Source organism: Oncorhynchus mykiss, chromosome 32 (assembly GCF_013265735.2).
Source record: "Oncorhynchus mykiss isolate Arlee chromosome 32, USDA_OmykA_1.1, whole genome shotgun sequence".
NCBI classification, from domain to species: domain Eukaryota; kingdom Metazoa; phylum Chordata; class Actinopteri; order Salmoniformes; family Salmonidae; genus Oncorhynchus; species Oncorhynchus mykiss.
Window position 1 is genome coordinate 5,631,498 of NC_050572.1, and position 14,068 is coordinate 5,645,565.

At 43.2% G+C, this 14,068-nt stretch overlaps 2 protein-coding genes across 2 annotated transcripts in view; both read left to right on the top strand.

Annotated features, from left to right (window-relative positions):
• Nucleotides 1-799: 799 nt before the first annotated feature.
• slc6a18 (solute carrier family 6 member 18) lies at nt 800-10,050 on the top strand. The gene is made up of 13 exons (XM_021562074.2): nt 800-1,371; nt 3,005-3,145; nt 3,347-3,484; nt 5,182-5,363; nt 5,656-5,766; nt 6,013-6,125; nt 6,337-6,465; nt 6,639-6,795; nt 6,960-7,028; nt 7,496-7,631; nt 7,835-7,994; nt 9,209-9,371; nt 9,814-10,050. Exons 1-13 carry the CDS (start codon nt 1,221-1,223, stop codon nt 10,015-10,017), a joined length of 1,854 nt encoding a protein of 617 aa, XP_021417749.2. The 5' UTR covers nt 800-1,220; the 3' UTR covers nt 10,018-10,050.
• Nucleotides 10,051-13,685: 3,635 nt separating this feature from the next.
• The window catches only part of LOC110489437 (sodium-dependent neutral amino acid transporter B(0)AT3), a 32,722-nt gene continuing 32,339 nt past the window's right edge, over nt 13,686-14,068 (top strand). Inside the window, exon 1 of the mRNA XM_036971729.1 lies at nt 13,686-14,023. Within this exon, the coding sequence (XP_036827624.1) occupies nt 13,873-14,023 (151 nt within the window). The 5' untranslated portion in view covers nt 13,686-13,872. The remainder of the gene's footprint in view (nt 14,024-14,068) is intronic.

Here is a 14,068-nt window from a genome sequence, read left to right on the forward strand (position 1 = left end):
TCAAAGTAGGTTTCCAGGGCCATAAAAATCAAAGTAGGTTTCCAGGACAACAAAATCAAAGTAGGTTTCCAGGGCCATAAAAATCAAAGTAGGTTTCCAGGACAACAAAATCAAAGTAGGTTTCCAGGACAACAAAATCTAAGTAGGTTTCCAGGGCCATAAAAATCAAAGTAGGTTTCCAGGACAACAAAATCAAAGTAGGTTTCCAGGGCCACATAAATAACTTTGTATAAAATACTGGGATACATTCTCTATTTCTTCTAAAGAACTATCCAAAGCATTTTGATGTTATTTTGATGTTATTGTAAACTTGAACTATCATTTTGCAAACTGAATGATGTTCCGCTATTGCTTCCATAAATATTGGGGTCTAAGGGGGCGACGAACCCTAAGAAGTGATACAATCTCGGGCCTCGTATCTCTCTTCACAATCTTCTGTGTTTTTCCACGACCTCTGAACTTTGCCTGGTTCTGTCTCTGAAACTGATGCAAGATTCCATTAAAAAACAAAACATAATATGGTTTCTAAATTGTTTACAGCCTGTGTACCCATGACCCCATCTCTGACGGTTAAGTTTTTTTATTGACTGGTAGAGAGGTTAAAGAGGTTGGGGCGGTGGTTAGTTACCCCGAGGGATCGACTAGCGGGGGTGGAACCACCATCCGGTTATCCATTAGACAGGAGCTTTCTACAATCTGATTCTAAGCAAACAATAAAGAACATTAAATGATGACGCCAAATCACTCTCACACTCTCTTCCTGGTGACTAGCTGGCTTTGCTCCCTCCCCCAAATATATACAAATGTGACATCCCTGATACTGGCTCTTACATCTGAGGGAAGCATCAGACAGACAGATAAGTCAATCCACCGAGGTAAATCAAGGAGAAGATCATAGCACTGGATAGTGCAGGATAGGATACCATTGAAGGACCTTCACAGCAACCTGCAATGAGACAGAGAAGCGATTCAGATGACCACATTAAAGAGCCACACTGAAGCAGCATCAAACCTGAGAGTGGATTACAGATCAAACACTGGAGTAAAGATACCAACACGCAACCAGTGAATTTCAAGTGGACAACAGAATAGCTGTGTTCCCTCTACAGAATAAGCGTTGGTTCAGAGTGCTAGAACCTCGGGCTAAAACACACTGGACTAAACTGAAAACCAGAAGGTTGATCTACTACTGAGCTAAAAACTACTGTTGAGATCTGAGCATGCCAGAGGAAGGTATGGAGGACAGCAAGGGGGGAGAGGAGAGACCCAAGTGGAACAACAAGGCAGAGTACCTGCTGACCTGCATTGGCTTCGCAGTGGGGCTGGGCAACGTGTGGCGCTTCCCCTACCTCTGCCAGATTTACGGAGGGGGTATAGATGCTTTTACACATCTTTTCTTTTCTTTCGTTTTTCCCCTACAACTTTGTTCACGTTTAAACTTCCTCTCAATTTAAAGAAGTCCTCTGGGGACCTGAGTGGTTGTTATGTTTCGGTGAAATTCTATAATTTTAACACTTTAACTCAATTTAATTAACTAAATTCTGTTGTTTAAACACATTTCTGATTTTTTCTAAAGTGTAACACCATTATTCCATTATTAAGCTCAAATTGAAACTCCATTTAACAATATCCTTATTTAACATGAACATTCTAACTCCAAATTAACCATTTTAAAAAATGTAACTCCATTAATTAAACATGTTACCTTTATTTAATATTTAACCATGTTCTGTTTGTGTTTACTTGATTTTAACGTCATTTATATAACATTTTAACGCCATACACTTTTAGGGTATGTCCATTTTTCTTTTATTTTTTCTTGTTCTGTTTCTATTTTAAAGTATATCTGGTGTGGTTCTGTGAAGTATACGCTGCAGTGGGCACTAATAGCAACTATGACACTTTGCAGACACTTTGTACAGCGCTGTGCCCGACTGCAGCGATGACATCAGAATCCACGTCGGTGCGCTCCGACTGTTACATTTGTATGTTTAATCTCGCCTGTGAGAACCACAACCATTAGCACCACTGAGTCTGGTTAGACTGAACTGTACCACAGCTTCTGCCATAGAAACAAACGGAACATGGTTTGGTGTGTCCGTGGTTGCACTTTTACTATGCAGAAAAACGCTCGTCTCTAGCCCAAAACCGTGAAAAAAATAATAATAAAAGACATATTTTAGTGGAGCAAAATACAATTATTTCTAAAAATGGATTCGCGGGACACTCTTAAAGTGGTACACACAAATTATCATCATGAGTAAACAACTAGGAAAATAGTGCAAATAAACCCTATTTAATCTATACAGAATGTTTGTCACAAAAAAACTAAATTTATTTGCAGCACGGATCAGATGAGATGTAGGTCATTACCACTAAATAAATAATAGGTGTCCACCATAATTTTTTTTAGCCCAAAAAAAGGATGGGAACCACTGCCCAACAGTACTTCTACATGTGACCAATTGAACTGCATATCTTAAATTGTATTGGATCTGGGTCCGGTCTGTAAATCAGGGCTCCGGAATCAAATATTTCCCTGGTGACACTGGTGCTCTTAATTAGGTCTCAAATAGTCAAAGTCCAATCCCAGGAATGCTACTAAAGCTCTATTTAAACTTGGGGCGGACGGTGACCTTGTTACGGGTCGGAGTTGTCGTAGCAGGCACATGGAAACTCTCCCTGAATTCCCATGAATTCCAAAAATAGGGTTAAATTTAGGGTTAGGATTAGGGTTAAGGATTAGACATGGCTAGTCAGTTGAGATGTTGATGACAGTTAGGTGAACATTTACAAAACAAACATATATTTAGGAAAGTGTTCCCATGATCACAAGATCAAAGGCTCCTTTCCAAACGGCACCGTATTCCCTACGGGAAATGGTCAAAAGTACTGTAGTTTACTATATGGACAGGTAAAAAAGCCTAGGGACAACATCGTTCGACTCTGAACTGATTCCACATTAACCTTCGTTTGTCCCGTGTCCCATTTCTCCTCTCTCAAGGTGCGTTTCTGATCCCCTACCTGATCGCCCTGGTGTTTCAGGGTCTGCCTCTGCTCTACTTGGAGCTGGCTATAGGACAGAGGCTTCGCATGGGCAGCATCGGAGTCTGGAACTCCATATCACCCTACCTGGGAGGAGTAGGTAGGTGATGAAACCCTGATGAAGACAGTTTAGCTGTTGAAACGTTGGGTTAACCAATTATTTCATTGGAGTCAATAAATTAAAAGTGCAGTTTTTTTTCTTCTCAGGAGTAGGTGGGTGGCCAAAACTAACACCCAGACAGGAAACATCCTCTACTAGCTGCTGTTTGGTGTTTCTGATCTACTATCCCATGTCCATCAGGTGTAGCCTCAATGGTGGTGTCCTTCTGTGTGAGTCTGTTCTACAACACTATCGTGGCCTGGGTCCTCTGGTACCTCTTCAACTCCTTCCAGGAACCCCTGCCCTGGAGCCAATGTCCCCTCAACCACAACAACACAGGTATGAAGCGCTTTGAGTACATCAACTGGTAGAAAAGCGCTACAGTTGAAGTCGGAAGTTTATGTACACTTAGGTTGGAGTCATGAAAACTCGTTTTTCAACCACTCCACATAATTCTTGTTAAACAAACTTTAGTTTTGGCAAGTCGGTTAGGACATCTACTTTGTGCATTACACAAGGATTTTTTTTTAACACTCCTTTACAGATCACAATTCCAGTGGGTCAGAAGTTTACATACATTAAGTGGACAGTGCCTTTAAACAGCTTGGAAAATTCCAGAAAATTATGTCATGGCTTTAGAAGCTTCTGATAGGCTGATTGACATAATTTGAGTCCTTTGGAGGTGTAGCTGTGGATGTATTTCAAGGCCTACATTCAAACTCAGTGCCTCTTTGCTTGACATTATGGGAAAATCTAAAGAAATCAGCCAAGACCCCAGAAAAACAATTGTAGACCTCCACAAGTCTGGTTCATTCTTGGGAGCAATTTCCAAACACCTGAAGGTACCACGTTCATCTGTACAAACAATAGTATGCAAGTATAAACACCATGGAACCACGCAGCATCATACCGCTCAGGAAGAAGACGTGTTCTGTCTCCTAGAGATGAACGTACTTTGGTGCGAAAAGTGCAAATCAATCCCAGAACAACAGCAAAGGACCTTGTGAAGATGCTTGAGGAAACAGGTGCAAAAGTATCTATATCCACAGTAAAACGAGTCCTATATCGACATAACCTGAAAGTCCGCTCAGCAAGGAAGAAGATACCACTCCAAAGCCGCCATAAAAAAGCCAGACTACAGTTTGCAACTGCACATGGGGACACAAAGATCATACTTTTTGGAGAAATGTCCTCTTGTCTGATGAAACAAAAGTACAACTGTTTGGCCATAATGACCATTGTTATGTTTGGAGGAAAAAGGGTGAGGCTTGCAAGCAAAAGAACACCATCCCAACCGTGAAGCATGGGGGTGGCAGCATCATGTTGTGGGGGTGCTTTGCTGCAGAAGGGACTGGTGCGTTTCAAAAAATAGATGGCATGACGAATGAAAATTATATGGATATATTGAAGCAACGTCTCAAGACATCAGTCAGGAAGTTAAATTTTGGTCGCAAATGGGTCTTCCAAATGGACAATGACCCTAAGCATACTTCCAAAGTTGTGGCAAAATGGGTGAAGGACAACGAAGTCAAGGTATTGGAGTGGCCATCACAAAGCCCTGACCTCAATCCTATAGAACATCTGTGGGCAGAACTGAAAAAGCATGTGCGAGCAAAGAGGCCTACAAACCTGAATGTTACACCAGCTCTGTCAGGAGGAATGGGCCAAAATTCACCCAACTTTTTGTGGGAAGCTTGTGGAAGGCTACCCGAAACATTTGACCCAAGATAAACAATTTAAAGGCAATGCTACCAAATACTAATTGAGTGTATGTAAACGTCTGACCCACTGGGAATGTGATGAAATAAATAAAAGCTGAAATAAATAATTCTCTCTACTATTATTCTGACATTTCACATTCTTAAAGTAAAGTTTTGATCCTAACTGACCTACAACAGGGAATTTGTACTTAATTAAATGTCAGGAATTGTTGAACAGTGAGTTTAAATGTATTTGGCTCAGGTTTATGTACACTTCCGACTTCAACTGTATTTATATATTCTTACTCCATTCCTTTCAATGATCATTTGAACCAGGGTACGTGGAGGAGTGTGTAGAAAGCACGCCGGTCAACTACTTCTGGTACCGTCAGACCCTGAACATCACTCCTAACATGGAGACCAGTGGCTCTCTACAGTGGTGGATGGTGGTCAGCTTAGCTACCGCCTGGTCTATCGTTTACATCTGTTTTATCAGGGGGATCGAGACCATCGGCAAGGTGAGATGCAGACATTTTACCTCTGGGTAAAGCTAGGACCGGGGAGAGAAACTTGGATCTGTGCCAGTATTTTAGAGGACAAAAAATGTCAATATTATTAAATGGTTATGAATGACAATTCATAAAGGCAATAAGAATGTGTTGTCTTTTGTTTTCTGCTATGGCAGACTGGCTTTTAAAACATTAGAATTACATTAGCCAACTTTGGAATGATGATATTTGTTGGAGTTCTTTGTTGTAGTGCGCAAGCAGCTCAAAACAACATGCTCTTTACTTTCTTGTCTTATCACAGGCTGTGTATGTCACAGCAACGTTCCCCTACCTGGTTCTAACCATCTTTCTGGTGAGAGCCCTGACCCTTCCTGGATCATCTGAAGGTCTGATCTACCTGTTCACACCTGACGTAAGTCCTGTGCCTGCCTGCCTGCCTGCCTGCCTGTCTGTCTGCCTGTCTGCCTGTCTGTCTGTCTGTCTGTCTGTCTGTCTGTCTGTCTGTCTGTCTGTCTGTCTGTCTGTCTGTCTGTCTGTCTGTCTGTCTGTCTGTCTGTCTCCGTGTGTTTCAGAGAGAGCGAGGGAGAGAAAGAGGGAAAGTGACTTGTCTTGACAATCCACCTCATGTGTAATATTGTCTGCCTGTGTGTCTCATCAGTGGGAGATCCTGAAGAACCCCCAGGTATGGCTGGATGCTGCCACTCAGATCTTCTTCTCTCTGTCAGTGGCCTTTGGTGGACTCATCTCATTCTCCAGTTACAACAGCCAGAAGTGAGCTCAGTGGTCAATCATTATTAGTAACATCAACCTCTATGGGTCCAGCAGGCGGCAGTCAGGCGTCCTCCAAGGCTTTTAATTTGCCACATCGTTCACCTCCCTTGACAAGCCTCCCTCGCTAAGCCTCCCTCGCTGTTTCACCATTGACCAATAATTTGCATTCACTTCACTCTGTTTTTTTGTTGTTGTCTGTGTGTTTGGTCAGGAATAACTGTGAAAGGGATGCTGTTTTAGTGGGGGTTATAAACAGTGCTACATCTATCTATGCCTCCATCCCCATCTTTGCCATCCTGGGATTCAAGGCCCACACCAACTATGTCACCTGTCTGAATGGGTAGGTGTGATAAAATGGACGTTTATTTGGCAACATTTGCTAAATCATGAAACTAGTTTGCAGTCAAGCTGTTAAACCTTTATATTCTACCTTGTGTGTTTGATATCCTCTGGAAAAACAGATGCAAACTCAACTAAAACAAATGACCAATATGTTTCTCTTGTAACTTACAGTAACATCTTAGCACTGACCAATGAGTTTGATATTAGCGACATGAACATAACGGTTGAAAACTACGAGCAGTGGTTTGACTCTTTAAATGGGACACATCCATCTAGAGTATCCAATCTCAACCTGAAGACATGCGACCTGCAAACCTTCTTGGATCAGGTACTATACTCAGGAGTTTAACTACCTCAGGGCAACAACAAAAAAAAAACGACCTCAGGACAAACGTGGGTTGAGTCAAGTTTTCTTGTTATTCAGCCTACCATCGCTGCATAAAATAAGCTAATTGGTTGTCTTGTTTCCATCTCTCTCCATCCTCCCTACAGAGTGCGTCTGGTACTGGGTTAGCGTTCATCGTGTTCACAGAAGCGGTGATATCGATGCCTGGCTCTCAGGTATGGCCTGACTCTTTTTTTATTTTTTATTTTTTATTAGTTCTTTAAAAAAAAACTACAGTCAAAATACAGTGTTAAACCCAGTTAAATATATCTGGATCTCATTAGATTCCTGTCTGATTGACCAGGGGTGTGGGCTGTTGTTGATGTGATTCCTGTCTGATTGACCAGGGGTGTGGGCTGTTGTTGATGTGATTCCTGTCTGATTGACCAGGGGTGTGGGCTGTTGTTGATGTGATTCCTGTCTGATTGACCAGGGGTGTGGGCTGTTGTTGATGTTATTCCTGTCTAATTGACCAGGGGTGTGGGCTGTTGTTGATGTGATTCCTGTCTGATTGACCAGGGGTGTGGGCTGTTGTTGATGTGATTCCTGTCTGATTGACCAGGGGTGTGGGCTGTTGATGTGATTCCTGTTTGTTTGACCAGGTGTGGGCTGTTGTTGATGTGATTCCTGTTTGTTTGACCAGGTGTGGGCTGTGCTCTTCTTCATCATGCTGTTCAGTCTGGGTCTGTCCTCCATGTTTGGTAATCTAGAGGGCGTCCTCACGCCCCTTCATGACCTCAAACTGGTGCCCAAGTGGATGCCCAATGAGCTCTTCACAGGTAAAAGCCAAAAAGGAAATGATCAGATTTTTGAATGTTTCGATATTGAATAATGTAGGACAGACTGCAGCCCTGGTTTACCCCTTGCCAATGTGTGATAAATAACTGTTCGTTTGGTTATGATCTTAACACCATAGGGGTTTTCTCCGTCTCTTCCCACTTTCTCTTTCTTTCCCCCCCTCGTTTGCTTTTTCTCTCTGCAGCGTTGATCTGCCTCGTATCGTTCCTGGTGGCTCTGATATTCACTATGGGTTCGGGGAACTACTGGTTGGAGATCTTTAACAGTTACGTGGGCTCTGTACCTCTCCTCATCATCGCCTTCTTTGAGATCATCGCTGTGGCATACATCTACGGAATAGGACGGTAAAGAGCCTCATAATACTATAGTTGTCCTGGTGTGAACTGTAATGAGTGTCTTCCAACTGGGCACACACACTGGTTGAATGACTATGAACTAATGTGATATAGACGTTGAATTGACATCTGTGTCTCAGTGTATTTTCTTTTAGAATGGGGCAGATTGCTAGGATCCTCTCAGAGGAACATGTCTGTCTCCTCATATGTCTATTGTTCGTCTGTTGTTAAAACCTTTAAATATAGCAGTTCACCTTATCTTTGGGTTCAGCATTTTCCACTTGAGCAAATGTATGATTCCCGACACAATCCACTTGTGACCGATTGGGTATTAACCCTGGATCATCTGCTAGTCCTTGATCCTGGGTCACCTGCAAGTCTTTGATCCTGAGACATATGCAAGTCCTTGATCCTGGGACATTTGCAAGTCCTTGATCCCAGGACATCTGCGAGTCCTTGATCCAGGGTCACCTGCAAGTCCTTGATCCCAGGACTTCTGCAAGGCCTTGATCAAGGGTCATCTGCGAGTCCTTGATCCTGGGACATCTGCAAGTCCTTGATCCCAGGACATCTGCGAGTCCTTGATCCAGGGTCACCTGTGAGTCCTTGATCCCAGGACTTCTGCAAGGCCTTGATCAAGGGTAATCTGCAAGCCCTTGATCCAGGGTCACCTGCAAGTCCTTGATCCCCGGGATCAAGGACTTGCAGGTGGCCCTGTATCAAGGACTTGCAGATGTCCTGGGATCAAGGACCTGCAGATATCCCGGGATCAAGGACTTGCAGATGACCCAGGATTAAAATAGCCTTGTGGTTAGAGTGTTGGGCTAGTAACCGAAAGGTTGCAAGTTCAAATCCCCGAGCTGACAAGGTACAAATCTGTTGTTCTGCCCCTGTAACCCACTGTTCCTAGGCCGTCATTGAAAATAAGAATTTGTTCTTAACTGAGTTAAGGTCAAAAAGGTCCATATTTTTTAAAACAATCGGTCACAAGTGGATTGTGTCGGGAATCGTAAATGTGCTAAAGTTGTGGAAAAAGCTGAAGCCAAAGATAAGGTGAACTGATATATTTAATGGTTTAATAGACCAACAACAGACATATGGGGAGGCAGATGCCTGTCTACTCTTTCATCGGATCCTCTTCCATCTCTTCTCCTCTCTTCTGTCTGCGCCTGTAATGCCGTGTTATTTTTAAAGCCTCTTCTGACACGTTTCTGTCTCCGTAGGTTCAGTGATGACTTGGAGTTCATGACAGGACATAGACCCAACATCTTCTGGAAGGTTTGCTGGTTGGTCATCAGCCCTCTGATGCTGATCGTGGTGTTGGTGGCATATGTTGCCGTCCAGGCCCAGACACATCCCACCTACCCAGCATGGAATCCTGACTATGTAAGACCAAGAGTGCAAAAATTCGGTAACTTTCCCAAATTTTCAAGAAATCCTGGTTTCAGGATTCCCGATTCCCTGCTTATTCCCTCCTGATTCAGGGAATCTTCCAACAGGGATTTCTGGTAAACATGGGAATTTTGTGAATATCTATCAGGAACATGTATGGGGTATTAGTGTGGAGCATTTTAAGTATTCTGCTCAGATCAGCTAGGCTGTAGGTGTAATTTAAGAGGCTCAATAGTAGTGCGTGATAATTGTTCATAGTAGTAAGCGGGAATAGGGTTTCATTTGAGAGACAGCCACAGTCAGATGACTACATAGTACTCACCTAATAAGCAGTACACTACAGCCTACAGGGAATAGGTGTCATTTGCGATTTCCCTGTGAGATGTCATTTGTTGCAAAGCAATTACATTTTCTGATTCTAATTCTGTCTGTGCAGGTGAACTTCCCCGACACAGAGGTTCTGCCGTATCCAGACTGGGTGTTTGCCATCTGTGTCCTGCTGTCTTCAGTACCAGTTATCTCCATCCCTCTGGTGGCCATCTACAGACTCATCTGCTGCATGTCAGGAAGACACTCTGAAGACCGTCTCCACAACGATCCGAATCCTTATGCCAACGAAGGCTACGTTGTAGAGAGCTAGACCTTAAAGACACTCTATTTCTATCTATCCTCATCTGAGCAACACTGTAAAACAACGCTGAGGTGAAGTAATTGCCTCACATCAACTGATCTTGACATTCCTGACACTCATGAATCAAAAGGGTGTTTATTTGTTTTTATTTCGTAATAATGAAGGACGGACGATCGGTTGCACTCAATTTGAACAGTGATTTTTTTTTTAAATGTCTCCAGCAGTAGGTTTTTTTTGTCTTTTGGGTGACACAAAGACGATTGGAGAGCTGAGAATTGGTGAATGTTGGGGGTACCAATTTTGACCAATTAAAAATTGAATTGTTGGTCAAAGTATTTTTTTTGTATTTTTTTTTCACACAGAACATAAAGATTAGAGCTAATTTAAATGGCACAGAGCTTTCAGTGTAAAGATAGTGTCTATGCCATTGTGTTTTCTACTGGAAATGAAATTACATCTCTGATATCAAATGTACTTCCTTATTTCTTTCATAGGTCCTACCACTCCTAAATCATAAACATTAGATATAATACAGCAATTAGATGGAGATTTAACCTAGGCGTTGAAACCACAGTATGACAACGTGAAAAGATACTTTTGGTTTTACTAAAGCACAAAACATAAATAACTTGTATTACATATTGGTAGTGTGCAATATTACTTTATTTCAGTCACATAGCGCTGACACATAGCCTAGTAGACCGATCTGTTTGCACTTTAGCTAGCTACCTCCTCTGTCCTGTCAGTTGTCATGGCACTTTAGCTAGCTAACTCCTCTGTCTGTTGTCATGGCACTTTAGTTAGCTACCTCCTCTGTCCTGTCCGTTGTCATGGCACTTTAACTAGCTAACTCCTCTGTCCTGTCTGTTGTCATGGCGCTTTAGCTAGCTACCTCCTCTCTCCTGTCCGTTGTCATGGCACTTTAGCTAGCTAACTCCTCTGTCCTGTCCGTTGTCATGGCACTTTAGCTAGCTAACTCCTCTGTCCTGTCTGTTGTCATGGCACTTTAGCTAGCTAACTCCTCTGTCTGAAAAAGAGGTGTGGGCTCATAAGATATTCTGCCCAGCAACAACTACACCTGCTAACGGGAGCGCCTGGGGCTGGGACCAGCCTGTGCGCCAACGATAGGCTGAGTGAGTCTAAACCACGCTCAGCTTCTACTCTGACAGGCCAGCTCAGAAGCGGGAGCTACTTCTGTCAGAGTACATTAGAAGAACTTTGTCAGGAACTAGTTAGTTCTCTGTTCTGCCCTGCGTGGTGTTACAGTGAACCCGTATATATGAAAATTGCATTTACCATTTATTGCTTGACTAATAATAAAGACATAGAAGATTCTCGGTGACTCCGTGTCACCTTCTGTCCTGATGCCAGATTCTATTGACACCACCCTAACACTAGCTAACTCCTCTGTCCTGTCTGTTGTCATGGCACTTTAGCTAGCTACCTCCTCTGTCTGTTGTCATGGCACTTTAGCTAGCTAACTCCTCTGTCCTGTCTGTTGTCATGACACTTTAGCTAGCTAACTCCTCTGTCCTGTCTGTTGTCATGGCACTTTAGCTAGCTAACTCCTATGTCCTGTCTGTTGTCATGGCACTTTAGCTAGCTAACTCCTCTGTCCTGTCTGTTGTCATGGCACTTTAGCTACCTAACTCCTCTGTCCTATCTGTTGTCATGGCACTTTAGCTAGCTAACTCCTCTGTCTTGTCTGTTGTCATGGCACTTTAGCTAGCTAACTCCTCTGTCCTGTCTGTTGTCATGGCAAATGCTAGAAAGAACGAAATATGAGACTCTTTGATACGATGAATCAACAGGACAAAGTCCAAAGATAGAGATGGGAGGAGGTTTTGTCTTGTTGATTTCACATTCAATCTTTATAGATTTTTTACATGCCATGTTAAAGAGAGACTTTTATGATCCTTATCTCTCTACTGTTTTATATCAATTTAATGATGTTTTTCTCTCTCTCTCTCTCTCTCAAATGATCTTGTGAAATAGATTTTAATCAGGTTGTCTGTGCCAAGTCAAGGATCTGCCAAACCTCAGCCCGCATCATCACTACATCCCTAGTTAGACCATAACCTGGGATGGTCAAATAAACCAACCACGACCACTCTACGACTATAAATAACACCTGGTACTATTTCCACTTGCTTTAAAGTACATTGGTGTCAAAAATAAGGTAGAGCCAAAACAGAATATTAAAACAAATACTAAATGTCCATATATAAACAGATGCAACAAGGCTCCTTCCTACCTGTGCTGTTCTTTGCCCAAAACCCTGGTACACTGCAGTGTTTATTGGCCGTGGAGGAGGGGGTTGAGATTCTCGACTAGGCCCGGATGGCCTTGAAGTCCTCAGGTGTTTTGGGTGTGGCAGCCTGTCTGACTCGTGCTAGTCTGAAACCACCCAGCTAGTCTGAAACCACGCTGCTTATGAGAGCTAAAATGAACTGTGGTTTTTGCTTTCTAATAACAAAGTCAAGTTTAACCATTAACCCCAATTTGTGTGCTAAATGAATAATTAGCACTAACTTTGCTCTCACATCAGTGCTGATATTGCCACTGTGGTCATTTGTAACATGGCTATTTATTGTCTACCAAGCGGGCCTCTCACCTGTAAAGACAATACTACACGGCACCACTTCGATACACCTATGACCGGAAGTGACCTTTTTGTAGCAGGTTAGGAGAGCATTTTCGCTAAACCCTAACCCTTTTCCTAACCTTAACCTAATTCTCTTGACCGGCTATGTTATTTAACCTAACCTGCTGCATAAGTTCTCCTAACCTGCTACGAAACAAAAAAGTCACTTCCTGTCGTAGCTCTATCGAAGTGGTGGTTTAAAGGAAACTTCGCACTACACTCCACCAAGGGTCTGACAAGGAGGCTACTGGAAAACTACAAGGACATGGGAAAACACTGGAGACCTTTTTAGAGTTCCCTCACACATTGACCATTAATCCAAATGAGCTACTGCGACTTTACATTCTCGTCAGATCTGATATTGGCACTTTTGACTTGGACCCCGTGACCCCTTATGCAACTGTGTTGTTTTCTGTCTCTTTCCTTGCCTCGAGCTGGGCTCGACCAGGGACCCTCTGAACACATCGACAACGACCACGAAACGCCTTTACCCCGTCACTCCACAAAAAGCAGAGCAAAGGGAAACGGCTGCTTCTGGGTCTTAGAACGGATGTAACCTTCCCAGTGCACTGCTAACTAGGAGAGAGAGAGAGAGAGAGACACAGAGAGAGACACAGAGAGAGACACAGAGAGAGACACAGAGAGAGACACAGAGAGAGACACAGAGAGAGAGAGACAGAGAGAGAGAGAGAGAGAGAGACACAGAGAGAGACACAGAGAGAGACACAGAGAGAGACACAGAGAGAGAGAGAGAGAGAGAGAGAGAGAGAGAGAGAGAGAGAGAGAGAGAGAGAGCGATAAAGGCACAGAGAGAGACACAGAGAGAGACACAGAGAGAGACACACAGAGAGACACAGAGAGAGACACACAGAGAGACACACAGAGACAGAGAGAGAGAGAGAGAGAGAGAGAGAGAGAGAGAGAGAGAGAGAAAGGGAGATGAGAGAGAGAGAGAGAGAGAGAGAGAGACCATTTCACATTGGCTGCACCGACTGAAAAAAAACACAGGATACTCGTAGAGCGCCCTCACACATTAACCATGTGCTTCAGATCAAACACTGGAGTAAAGATACCAACACGCAACAGAATAGCTGTGTTCCCTCTACAGAATAAGCGTTGGTTCAGAGTGCTAGAACCTCGGGCTAGAACACACTGGACTAAACTGAAAACCAGAAGGTTGATTTACTACTTGAGCTAAAAACTACTGTTGATCTCTGAGCATGCCAGAGGAAGGTATGGAGGACAGCAAGGTGGGAGAGGAGAGACCCAAGTGGAACAACAAGACAGAGTACCTGCTGACCTGCATTGGCTTCGCTGTTGGAGTGGGCAACGTGTGGCGCTTCCCCTACCTCTGCCAGATTTACGGAGGGGGTATAGATGCTATTACACATCTTTTCTGTTCTTTTTCCCACTACA